Below are 13,070 nucleotides of genomic sequence, written 5' to 3'. Positions count from 1 at the left end.
TTAGAGGTGAATGGAGCAAAATGGATACTTTTCACTTTTTTTTATTATTCCATTTGATTTATTTTTCAATTAAAGGCCCGGGTGGATTATTGGATCTTTCGAACGTGATCTTGGTTGTTTTTTTATTTTGATAATCTGAAATGATCTCCAATTGCTATTCAGTTTTACACAACCCTGGAGTCTCCAAAAATTATGATTGTACAATCAAAAAAACGTTGAAAAAAAACTGAACATTTTTAAAGAGCGTTTTTGAATAATATTGGAAAATAAACCCAATAGGGAGGACATTGCAAATTAATAATTTGATGCATCTAATGGGTGTTAGGTTACGAACATCAGAGAAAAGGTCAAAAGTGTCCGTTTTGCCCCATCCTCCCCTACCGTTGTAGATCAGTTCTCACCATGACCGAATATCCAGTCGTCTCTTGTGCCCCGAGAAGAACTAATGCAATGATAAATCCTTTGATCGTCCCTCGATCCCTGACGAGATCCCTGAATCCAACAGATCTACTGGTATCGACATTCTCCTTGACATACGCCTGAAGCTGTCGTAACTCGAGTTTCGCTGCTGATTCATTGTTACTTTTCAACCACATCAGGGATCTGAATGGGAGGAGAATAGAAATGACGATGGTTCGATGCTGAAATTTCCCCAGGCTTTTTGTCCGATTCTAATGAATTCCGCAGCTTTACTGTGCGTATTTTATGTCAAATTTCTAATAGAAACTATTTTATAGAAAAAATCAGTAGAATTTCATCTCTCTATACAAATTCTATTGGCATACTTTCTATACAAATTCTTCGACATGAATTTTCTACGCTTTTCTACTCTATTTTGTTCTCTTTTCATTTTTAAAAAGTAAAACAGAAGAACAGAAGATTTTAGCCGAGGTATTTCTATAGAAAATATCTCAATAGAATCAGTTGCATAGAAAAATTGAATTGCATTGATATTTCTGATAGAAGATTGTCAATTAGACATTTCTATTGAACAAAAACGCGCTAATAAGCAGCGGAATTTTTCAATTGAATCAACATAATAAATAATAATGAACAACTCAGAAAATTTGCGCCGAGGAATTCTTACAGACAATATCTCAATAGAGTAAAGTGTATAGTATTTTTAAGGTTTAAGCATAGTATTTTTCTTCTATTGAATATTTTCTATTCAATCATAACGCGCTGAGAAGCTGCGGAATTTTTCACTAGAATCAGGCGAAAACTAACTTGAAAGTTCAATAGAAATCTAACAGAATCCTCTGGCGAATTCCCTAATCTTTCCTCTGAAATTTTTTCGTACGTGATAGTGGAGTAATTGCGGTGTTGAGTAAATTGTCATAGTGTGACGTTTTTTCACACAAAATATTTAATAGAAAAACCTAGCGAATTCGATGGAGAATTTTATTGGATGTTTATTGAACTTCTATTGAAAATTCTATCAGTTTTTGACAGATTCTATTGAATTCTGCAGCTCTAATATACATTTTTATATCAAATTTGCAGTGGAAACTTCTATAGAAAAAATCAGCAGCATTTCATCTTTTTATATGAATTTTTCTATCGAGACGTTTTCTATAGGAATTCCTCGACATAAATTTTCTACAGGATTCCTTATTGGATTTCCTATTGGATATCCTGTAAGATTTTCAATTGGATTTCCTAAGAAATTTAGAGTCATAACGGCCATATGAGGGTCACATAGGAACATGCGGGGGTCATACGGAGGTTATAGAAGGCTCATATGGGGGTCATATGAGGATCAAGTGAACTTCATATGACCTCCATGTGACCTCTATATAACCCCTATATAACCGCCATATGACACTTTTGACCCTCATGCCGCTAAACCTTTTCTGAAATCCTGTTGAAAATATCATATGAAATCCTATTGGATTATGTGTAGGAATACTCAATAAAAACACATTAGTTTTATTCTTCAAAGTAAAACTCTTTAATGATCGCACGCAGAAGGTATATCTTTCTCCAACGAAGTCTCTAGGACGACTAACTAAAAGTCATGAGAGTTTTCACTCTCTGGACCCATTTGACAAAAGGCCCTTGTTTCAATTTTCTTCAGCCTCTCCTTTGTGACTCACCATGAGGACTGTTTTTCTTCACGTCTCTATTTTCTAAGAAAAGCCATAAATGTCACCCTGAGTGTTTGGGTGGAAAAGAGAAAATGTTTAACTAAACTAAGAAATTAATTTTTGTATTCAGGCATGAATTCCAACAAATCCTATAGGATATGCTATAGGAATTCCTATCTGTAAAGTTCTATAGGAAATATTCGAATTCTCCATAGGATTTCCTATAGCATATTCTATAGGATTTCCGACAGGAAATTCTACATTAAAGAAGTGAATTTATATAGCGTTCCACATCTTTGTGACGTCGTAGGACATGATTGGGTGGGATTTGGATAAGGTAGGAGAGAAACCAGGATTATTCTCAATATGAATAACCAGAAAATTTTTACTGAAAAAAATGGATAGTCCAGGCCGGGGTTTGAAATTCGGGACCTTCCGATTACGCATCGGGTGCTTTCCCAAATGAGCTATCCGGCTCCTAACTATTTCTTTATATCAAATTTCTAGTAAAATACAGGGATTCACATTAACCCTTCAAGTACGGAGTCCATATACGTGTATGGACTCTCGAGCCTGTCCTACCGGCCGGGGTCCATGTATCATAGAGACCCTTATCCCGCTCTAGAAAAATATCAATATCCTACCCAATTTGCAACATATTTCGATTTTGTAAATTTTTTCTTAAAGATGAATAGTTAAGTGTTAATATGACACCTGTTTAATTTTTTTATTTTCATGTTAACTAATTAAATTTTGAAAAAACAAAAAACTAAATTTTCAGTTATTGTAACACAACTTTGAGAGTCTCGTTTATCGAGGAAATATTCACTGAAAAATCTGAAAAAAATCAACAATATAGCTCGAATCTTCCTCCATTAGATGCCGCATGATTTTTTATTTTTCCGCCAATATTTTCATTTATTATAAATAAAAACATGTGAACTATTATCTCTGCTATGGAGTGACATAGAAAGACGAATTTAGGATCATTTTATTCGGTGATTTTTTTCTAGAAAAGCTCTCTAATTACAATTGTTTCTGTCAATTAGTTGTAGAGATAATAATTGGGATAAATAATAGCGCTAACGCTCTGCCTTCCGCCAAGAGTGGGAATGCGCGGTACGTGTGTGCACCTCACTCGCAAGACGGGTGCTGTCTACCGAACCACAACACGGGCCGCGTGCGTTGTTTCAATCGTTCTATTTATTTCCCGCATTTGAAACACAATGGGACATCGAAGGTGTACCGATTCTGAGATACAAAACCTTTTAGAAGATACAGATTTTGCTGATACAGATTCAGACAGTGATGAAGACAGCAGTAGTGATAATTCTGATGACAGTCAGGTAATTATTATTGAATAAAATTTGAATGAAATTTAGCTGCAGAATTTACTCGATGAAAAAATTTGTTTCATTTATGTTTTCTCCGTCCAAGTGAGAGAATCAATCACTGAATAACGAAATCAAGTTTCACCCAATCTCATTTCCATGGTCGCAAAAAAATGTTTCAATGCAATTGAATTTTATTTATATTCGTTATTTCCAAATGTTACTGGAATGCCGAGTTTATTTTGGTGTTTTTATTTGTTTCTCCAGCATGGACAAGGGGACAATGACACGGAAATTTTAAAAAGTTGGAATATGCTTGAAGATCATGCATTCAAATGGGAGCATATAAAGAATTATCATAGTAAGAGAGAAGTTTTTACAGGCAATCCTGGCCCTTGTAACGAGGCGGTCGGAGTGATAAAGGTGGTGGAATCATTTGAAATATTTTCTTCTCCCCATTTTGTACAAATACTTGTCACTGAAACAAATCAGTATGCAGAGCAAGAAGCATCACAACGACAATTTTTGAAAGGAAAAGTAAAACTGTGGACGGACGTTACAGTCGCCGAAATGTACACGTATCTTGGAGTATTGATGCTCATGAGTTTTATTCAGAAACCAACGATCAAAATGTTTTTAGCAAAGAAACGGCTTCTCTCTACACCAGGCTTCAATGATATAATGTCAAGAAATAGATTTGAGTTCATAAATAAATATTTACATTTCATTGATAATTCTACACGATCCTCGTACACTGGACCACCTCAGCTGTTCAAAATCCACCCAGTGATTGAACACTTGCAGGAAAAATTCAGGAATTCATATCTTCCTGATCAGAAGATTGCGATAGATGAATCACTCACTCTGTGGAAAGATCGGTTGTCAATAAAGCAATTTTTACCCTTGAAATCTGCAAAATTTGGGGTCAAGTGGTATCAGTTATGCGAGTCAACCACTGGATATCTGTGGAATTTCGTCATGTATTTAGGGAAAGATACTGATATGGAATGTGCTCCATGCACACGGGATACTCCTAAGACTTCTGCAATTGTATTGAAACTGATGGAACCATTATTGGGACAGGGGTACACCTTATGGATGGATAATTTCTACAACAGCCCTGCTCTAGCTTTTTTTTTGAAGTCACATGAAATTGATTGTGTGGGTACTTTGAGACTGAATCGAAAAAATGTTCCCGTTGTTGTAAAAGAAAAGAAAATAAAGAAGGGAGAGATTGTGGCTCAACATTGTGATGCTGTGACTGTGATGAGATGGAGTGACAAGAAGATGGTATCGATGATTTCTACATATCACGATGATGCAATGACGACTTCACTGAATAAGAGAAAGCAAGAAACTATAAAACGAAACTATGTGTATGATTATAATAAGTTTATGGGGGTGTGGATTTACACGATCAGTTACTCCAACCATTTTTGCTTGAGAGAAAAAAATGTAAGAAGTGGTACATCAAAATGTTTAAAAGATTGATGAATTCTGCTATAGTCAACGCATGCATCATTTATAAGAAGAATTCTGGATCAGAAATGAGTCAAAATGATTTCAGAATTGCTCTCATTGAAGGTATTCTCGCTAAATATCACAGGAGAGTGGAATCGTCACACAGCATGTCAGATGTTACGGATCTGAGGCGATTGAGTGAGAGACACTTTATTAAAAAAGTGCCTCGTAATGATGGAAAAGCACAACTGCAAAGGCGATGTGTTGTTTGCACGAGACATGATAAAAAGAAAACAACGGTTTATTGGTGCGATGTCTGTAGTGTGGGACTCTTCATTCAGGATTGTTTCGAAATTTATCATACCAAAGAAAATTTTTGAAGAGTAAATAGAAGTCAAAATGTTAACCAAAGAGATATGTGTGATATACATTATGCGCAACAAAATAAAAACATGTCTAGACTGACAATTACTGCTGAATTTGTATTCAAAAATTTTATTCTCTCCTTTTCCCAACACTCGGTACAAGCGTACGGCCCTGAGCTGCCGAGCGACCAACGCGCGCCAATTCGCCCTACGCTGAACGCTCCGCCCACTGAGCCGAAATTTCATACGAAATAATAATTAATTCTAAAATATATACACTTCATTCAAGGTTTTTGCATTTTATATATGTCATGTATTTTATTTTTTCCAATTTATTGAAAAAAAATTGAGTTAGTATCTTATGAAAAACGGGAGATATGCATTTTTTTTAACGATTTATTATAAATAACGTATTTGAGATAGAGACTTCGGATAGCACTTAAAATTGTCAGAAAGGTTCAGCGCACCACAGGTGATTTTTACGGATTTTTTACTAGCATACAGTGTAAATGACCACGAGTTATAGTTATCTTGCTTATTACAAAACGGCGAAATTGACGTTTTGCGGCATAAAAACTAGATTTCTTTAAAAAATGTAAAGTAAAAAAATGTGTAATTTTTTTCTGTCCTACCCGATTCATACCATTGGCGATAAAAACTTATTTCGTAATTTTTGCACCATTGGTTTGGAAGTTATGAGCGAACAAACTGCGCAATTCATATGTCACGGAGCGCCCGGTCGCGGGGACAGTTTGCGTTGTAGAGGCCCCATACTTGAAGGGTTAAGAGTTGTCTCTGCTAGTCTCGTGGTTGTCTCTCCGTTGGATTCCCTCTGTCAGGTCTCTCGGATGTTTTTTTTTCTCAGCGTCTAGGCCTTTGTCTCGTTCATTTTCTCCGGATATTCATCTCTTTGTTCGTTCTGACCCCTAGCGCAGGTGATTTGATGGCAATTACTTCACACGGACATCAAAATCACCCTTCCCTGGTATCTACCCAACGCATCCACGGGAAAACCGTGTTCAAACAACCGGGATGAGAGAAGAGCGCTTCAAAATTTTTAGAACACTTGACTTCAGGGGTCACACACAATGCAATTTAAAATCAGCTGAACTTCAGTCTATTAATTTCACTTGAATAGCCAATTATTTTTGTAAAATCACTGCACTGTTTATTATTTATTCCTTTAATGTTTATCAATTCACCAGTCCGAAACTTCACTTCCTGATCGAGAAAAACTAACACTCTGCGAGCCGGCGAAATAAATTGTCTATTTATTTTTAAAATATCCCACCGCCATCACCAATGTTATATGTGGATTTTTAGTCTAGTAAGTTTTTACTGGGCAGTCGGTAAGTTGCCCGTGGAGCGCTAAAGCACTCTGCTCGCAGGAAGCGGGAATCTTGAAATAATGTAGACGACACTCGATAGTAGTTTGGATTGAAAATTTGTAACCCTTTTAATTGAAAAATACTTTGAGACTCTTTAAACACGATGAAATTTCTAAGAGATGTTTTTTCTTCGAACGATGAGACTGAAGTGCTCTTACAACTAATTTCTCGTTCTTACGCTACTTGACAAATTTTGCTTAAGTCTAAGTTGCATCCCCTGTGACGAGGCACATTTATTTATTTTTTATTATTTTTCTACATATTTTTTCCCACTACACACTGCCCCCTAAAAGGTAAATCCCGCCACCGTTGGATACCCCTTCCCCAGACTTTTCCCCTCATCGCCCCTCTACCCCCGCCCCTGGACATCACGAAGACATCAGCCGAAGGAAGACATCAGCTCCGGCCCCACCCGATCAATTGGAGAAGCCATCGCCTCCTGGAAATTCCCCATACTGGACCCCCGAATATTCAACACCTGCAATAATCCCTTGTGAGACATCCCTGGATTGTGGTCATCGTCACCACTCACCCGTGCTGATTGGCCCCGATTGCTCCCGAATCAAAACCCGAAGGACTTCGACACCTGACGAACCCCCACGAATCGCGGAGGAAACGGAAAGACCGTCACTCGTGTAACCGCTGTCCTGGACACTGCCACGTGCGCCCCAAGTCAAGTGAAAATAAAGTGAACATACCCCGAAGTTCTGTACATTGGATTTTGTGTTCGAGTAAAGAGGATTTTTGGTGCCCGAGCACATCCCGGCTCTAAGTACTGTGCCCCTGGAGTCTGGAAGGAGGAACGAAGGCTCAATCGCTGGAGTCGCTGAAGGACCCGGATTAGACCTCAACTGGAAGTCGTGAGTACGAGTTGTCCCCCTCATTTCCCCCTCGCCTCAAGAAGTATCCCTTTTCATACCCCCCAACGGTGAGCCTACATTCTTTTGTTTCTTCCCCTTCAGTTATTATTTTTATATTTAGTTGCATTCCCTCGACACGACTAGCTTCTCCCCTTTTTTCCTTCATTAGAGTCACTCCCTTCTTACGTGTACAAAAGTTGCCTGGCCTCCCCCACTCCCTAGATCCCATTAAAGGCCATATTTACGTCTTTTGACGATTAGAATTGTATTTAGAGAAAATATAGGTAATTATTCTCAAATTATCCCTTATTTGTCCCTTTTCTTGACTCGCCCTAATCCTCTTTTCAGGAATTAGTTTCATAGTATCGAGAAAACGGTCACACCCCCTAAGAAGGGTAGGGAGCCAATCGTATTTTAATGCGCTTGGAGGAGGGCGTCGCTACAGCCCCACAACTCTTGACCTTCAGGCCCATCCCTACTCTACTACGTCATCGGTGACGCTGGGCCCCAGATGTGCACAAAAATGGGGGAGGGGATTTTTTCGTGAATCATCAGAGTAAATGTTCGTGGTGGGGTGAAAAGGTCGGGGTCCTTGTGGCGCCTGAAAAGAAAAGAGGGAGAGGACGGAAGGAAAGACAAAATAGTCGAGCGTGGAAAGTTTCAATAGTTTTATGAGGGTCTTTTATGATGGGATTAAAATGGCTAGAGAGATATTTAAGAAACTTCATTTACAAAAGGGATGGTTTTTGTTGAGGTCTTGGACTATCTGGCGCCGAAAATACTATATTTCCACGTATCGGGAAAGGAGAGGTGAAAGGAATTTATGATAGGATTCGGGATCGCAAGGGATGAATGAAAATGAAATAGAGGTAATTTTATTACGGGATGCGGATATTTCGAGAAAAATGTTTTTCGGTGAGGGTTGTCGGAGATTCTTAGGGTTATAAATTGCCTGTAATTTCTGTTTCGGGTTTTTCCATCCGTCCAGACACTCAATTGCCTACTTGGTTATTTAATTCCCCATTCCATTATTTGATTCTATTTTTACGTAATTTCCTTATTTTCATTATTTACATGTATCTTTTAGTTTGTAATGTAATTCTATATAATTTTGAATGTAATGTTGATTTTTACCACGCTAGAAGCGCCGCTAGGGAATTATTAGGGACTCTAGTGTATAACCAGTATTATACACTACACGATGTAACAGTTCCAGCCTATTTCTTGTTGGCGCTTTGAAGATTCGCCACGTGAGGGCAATAGCGTCAGGGGGGTTTTAGACTTATTGGAAGGTTCCCCAGTGTAATTGAATCACCACAGTTAGCAATAGGAGTAATATTTATTATGATAATGTAATACTAGTAACACAAATAGACTTTGGAATGACTTGATGTCGAGTGCTATACGTGTAACGTTAGAATAGAGGTCTTATAGTAATGGCTTGTTTCCGTGGGCGACGTTGAGCAGCTGTCGCGGCTTGAGGTTGATCGAGGCGCTGCCTCGAGGTCGAAGTGGGGACTACCGGAGGCGGAGTCGCCACATCCCCCCCCCCCCAGTGACCTTCGTGAGATTCGAAGGGAACGTAACAGTCTTGTCTCTCCTTTTGGCATAGGTACGAAGAGGTGGGTCCATGCTTGAGGACGGTAGGTGGGGTCCAATGTTTTCAGGTACCTCAGCCTGCTGAGGTTGTTGAGGATTGACAGGATCCTCTTTGGCAATGTATGCTGGCTTGAGTCTCTCCACTGAGACGACCTTCTCGTCTCCGTCGACCTTGATTTTGAAGGTGTAGTCGTCCAGGCGTTCTAAGACTTCATGAGGTCCAGAGTACGGTGGTTCCAGGGGTCATTTGACTGCGTCGATGCGAAGAAACACATGTGAACAAGAGTACAGGTTTTTTAGGATGAAGACGCGCTCTTTGTTGTGGTGGGCCGTTGGTGTCGGTCGTAGGCTTCTGATGTGCTCCCGGAATTTCTCCACGAAGATTTGAGGATCAGCTGGTATGTCTTCCGAGACGAAAAACTCTCCTGGAACGCGTAAACCTGTCCCAAATACGAGGTCAGTAGGTGAAGCGTTTAGGTCTTCCTTGTAGCAAGTGCGAAGACCAAGGAGTACTGTGGGGAGAACTTCAGGCCATGGAGCTTGTGAGTTGCACATAAGAGCTGCTTTGAGAGTTCTGTGCCACCTCTCAACCAAGCCGTTTGACTGAGGATGGTACGGTGTAGTCCTAATGCGATGCGCACCAATCAGTCGAGATAAGGCCTTGAAGAGCGCAGACTCGAATTGAGAGCCTTGATCTGTAGTTATGGTGAGAGGTGTACCGAATTGAGCGATCCAGTGGGTGTAGAAGGCAGTGCAGACGGTATCAGCTGTCATATCGTCCAGGGGAATGGCTACAGGCCACCTGGAAAATCTGTCAATGATGGTTAAGCAGTACCTGAGACGGTTGACCACTGGGAGCTCGATGAGATCAAGATGAATATGGTTGAAGCGAGAGTCTGGCACGTCGATGTGCTTGGGGGTTAGACGATTGTGACGTTGAATTTTTGAGCGTTGACAAGCGATGCAGTTGCGAGCCCATTCCAGAGCGTCCTTCTTGATGCCAGGCCAGATGTACTTCTGCTTGAGTGTATGAACTGTTACTCGGCCACTGGGATGGGACAGCCCATGAACAGTGTCGAAGGCTACTTGTCGCAGATTTTTGGGAAATGAAAGGTCTCACAACGCCGGATGAAATGTCACAGTAAATTGAGTTGTTGCCATCGATGGATAATCGTTGAAGTTTCAGCGAACTGTTGTTGTTTTCGATGAGTTGTTGGAGTTCTTCGTCGTCTTGCTGCTCTTGCTGGATCCTCTCAGCACTCAGGATGGTGGGCATGTTGATGGCACTGATCCTGGAGAGTGCGTCGGCGACCACATTGTCTTCACCCTTCAGATGGACAATCTCCGTAGAAAATTGTGAAATGAAGTTGAGTCTTTCTAGTTGACGAGGTGAAGCTTTTTCGGCTTTTTGAGAGAATGCGTAGACCAAAGGCTTGTGGTCAGTTCTGATGACGAAGTGACGTCCCTCGAGAATGTGACGAAAGAATTTGATGGCAGCGAAGATTGCCAGCAACTCTGTCATACGTGCTCCACCCTTGCTCTGCTGGGCTTAGTTTCCTGGAGAAAAAACCAACTGGCTTCCAGCTGTTGCCCTCGAACTGTTCCAGTGATGCGCCTATGGCGGTGTCAGAGGCATCAGTTGTGAGTGAGAGAGGAGCAGAAGGTGACAGGAAAGCTGTGCGAGCTGCTGAAGCCACACTCTGTTTGAGGTTTTCCAGAGCTTGCTCCGTGACAGCGGTCCACTGGATCTTAGTTTTGTCATTCTTCTTCTGGCTTGGGATGAGTCCATTCAGAGGTGCCTGAATCTCTGCAGCGTTGGGGATGCTCTTGCGGTAATAATTTACCATCCCGAGAAAACGACGGAGTTCGACGACGGTTTCTGGCTTTGGAAAAGAGATGATCGCCTCGACACGTGAGTCTGGAGCTTTGTATCCATGTTGGTTGATAGTGTAACCAAGGTAAGTTACTTCTTCCTTGCCAAACTCACACTTGCTAGGGTTCAGCGTGAGCTTGTGTTGACGCAGGATGGAGAAGACTTTCTGAAGATGTTGAAGATGCTCCTCATGGGTTTCAGAAGCCACGATGAGGTCATCAATGAAGCAGCCAACAAAGTCCAGACCCCTAAGGATGTTGTCCATATGACGTTGAAAGGTCTGAGTTGCATTACGTAGTCCAGGGGGCATGCCCAGAAATTCGAAGAGACCGAAGGGTGTTGTAATTGCAGTCTTTTCGATGTCCTCTAGAGCCATGGGGATTTGATGGTATGCTCGTACAAGATCAATTGTTGAGAATATTTTCTTACCATGCAGGCGTTGAAAGATATCCTCTGGGTAGGGCACTGGGTAGCGATCAGGGACTGTCTGAGCGTTGAGTCGCCTGAAGTCTCCAGTGGTACGCCAGCCTTCAAGTTTCTTAGGTACCATATGGATTGGACTCGCCCATTGACTGCTGGATGGTCGAATGACACCAAGCTCTAGCAGAAAGTTGATGTCATCCTTTGCAGCTTTCAGTTTCTCACCAGGTAATCTCCGAAATCGCTCCACAACTGGAGGTCCTTGAGTAACGATGTAGTGCGCCACGTCTGCAGAGTTTTGGGAAGCGGCAGAGATAGTAGGCTTGGTGATATCGATGAACTGCTGGAGAAGTGCTGCGTACTTGCCCTCAGAGAAGCTGTCAGGGAGCACGTGTTGGTCTACAGTAGATATCCCGAACACTGAGGTTTCGACAAGTTCTCCAGTTGTTGATAATGAAGTGAGAGGGTCGATCAGACGATGTTTCTTGAGGTCTATCATCAATCCGAAGTGAACAATGAAGTCAGCCCCGATGATTGCGGACTGAACGTCAGCAACGATGAAAGGCCAGGTAAATGCTCGACGGAGACCGAGGTTAAGTGTGATTGGTTGATGTCCATAGGTTGTGATACTGGTGGAGTTCGCAGCGTAGAGTTTGAAGTCCGATGGTTGCAGGTTCTGCTTGGCAAGAGTTCGTGGTATAACAGATACGACAGAGCCGGAGTCAACAAGAAATCTGGTGTGAGAAGATTTGTTGTAGACATGTAGACGCTGCTCTTTGATCGGTGGAATGTTTTGAACGCTGTCGCCAACCGCCTGGACTGACGACAGCTCAACTAGTTTCCCTGATTGCTAGGCACCCAGGTGCAAGGCTTGAGGCATCTGACAGCCTTGGCACCGAATCTACGATGGTAGAAGCACTGATCAGGTGGTCCTGGGGTGCGAGATCGAGATCGTGATCTTCTGTCGTGGTCCCCTGTAAGCTTGGCTGATAGACTACTGACTGATGCAGCCAGAACTTCCAATGTTTTCTCCACTGCGCTCAGTCTCAGCTCAATGTTGCTGTTGCTCTGCCTCTGATATGGCACGTGACTGGCTGCCATGACCTGCGTTTCAGCTCCCATGGGCTGAGGAATGAAGGTCATGGGTTGCTGAGCACTGGGTAGCATTGGCTGGTTGTTGAGAGCCATGGACTGGAAGCTGGTTGACAGGACTTGGGAGCTGGTGTGATTTTCCATACAGCTGTCGGCTGCCTCAGCGAGCTGATCGAGAGTGGAGTTGTTAGAGACTGCTTTGAGGATCTTGGACACAGTATCAGGCAACAGGGCCAGCCATCTGCTGCGAATGAGTTCTTCGCTTGCTCTGTTGCCAGCGAGCGTTTTCATTTGCCTGAGAAGTTGGCTCGGCTCTTGTGTACCAAGCTGCATCTCTGTCCACAGTTTATGTAACTGGCGATCAACTGAGTCAGTGAAACGTTTGAGAAGTATATTTTTGAGGTTAATATACGTATCTGTGGGCGGTGGATTCCTGAGAACGTCGGACATCTCCTTGAGAACATCCGAGCCCAAGGCAGCAACAACAGCTCCATACTTCGTCTGGTCACTTCTGATGTTTCTGGTGGTGAACAGGGCTTCGATGTGGATGAACCAAAGTTCCGGATCATGAGACCAAAAATCTGGTAGTTTGAA

General features: G+C 41.8%; 2 protein-coding genes across 2 annotated transcripts in view; one reads left to right on the top strand and one right to left on the bottom strand.

Annotated features, from left to right (window-relative positions):
- The first annotated feature begins 3,313 nt into the window (after positions 1-3,313).
- Positions 3,314-5,259, top strand: LOC107037647 (piggyBac transposable element-derived protein 4-like). The gene is made up of 3 exons (XM_015256293.1): positions 3,314-3,433; positions 3,686-4,794; positions 4,986-5,259. The coding sequence occupies exons 1-3, from the start codon at positions 3,314-3,316 to the stop codon at positions 5,257-5,259; spliced, it is 1,503 nt and encodes a 500-aa protein (XP_015111779.1).
- Positions 5,260-9,010: 3,751 nt separating this feature from the next.
- Positions 9,011-13,070, bottom strand: part of LOC107037646 — an 8,716-nt gene continuing 4,656 nt past the window's right edge. The window contains exons 2-6 of the mRNA XM_015256292.1: positions 12,243-13,057; positions 10,666-12,198; positions 10,232-10,556; positions 9,373-10,173; positions 9,011-9,300 (exon numbers count right to left, since the gene is read on the bottom strand). Coding sequence (XP_015111778.1) covers positions 9,011-9,300; positions 9,373-10,173; positions 10,232-10,556; positions 10,666-12,198; positions 12,243-13,057 — 3,764 coding nt within the window. The remainder of the gene's footprint in view (positions 9,301-9,372; positions 10,174-10,231; positions 10,557-10,665; positions 12,199-12,242; positions 13,058-13,070) is intronic.

The sequence above is a fragment of the Diachasma alloeum genome, unplaced genomic scaffold (assembly GCF_001412515.2).
Source record: "Diachasma alloeum isolate Michigan unplaced genomic scaffold, Dall2.0 Dall_scaffold_00269, whole genome shotgun sequence".
Lineage (NCBI taxonomy): Eukaryota > Metazoa > Arthropoda > Insecta > Hymenoptera > Braconidae > Diachasma > Diachasma alloeum.
This window is presented reverse-complemented; position numbering and strand designations above follow the sequence as displayed.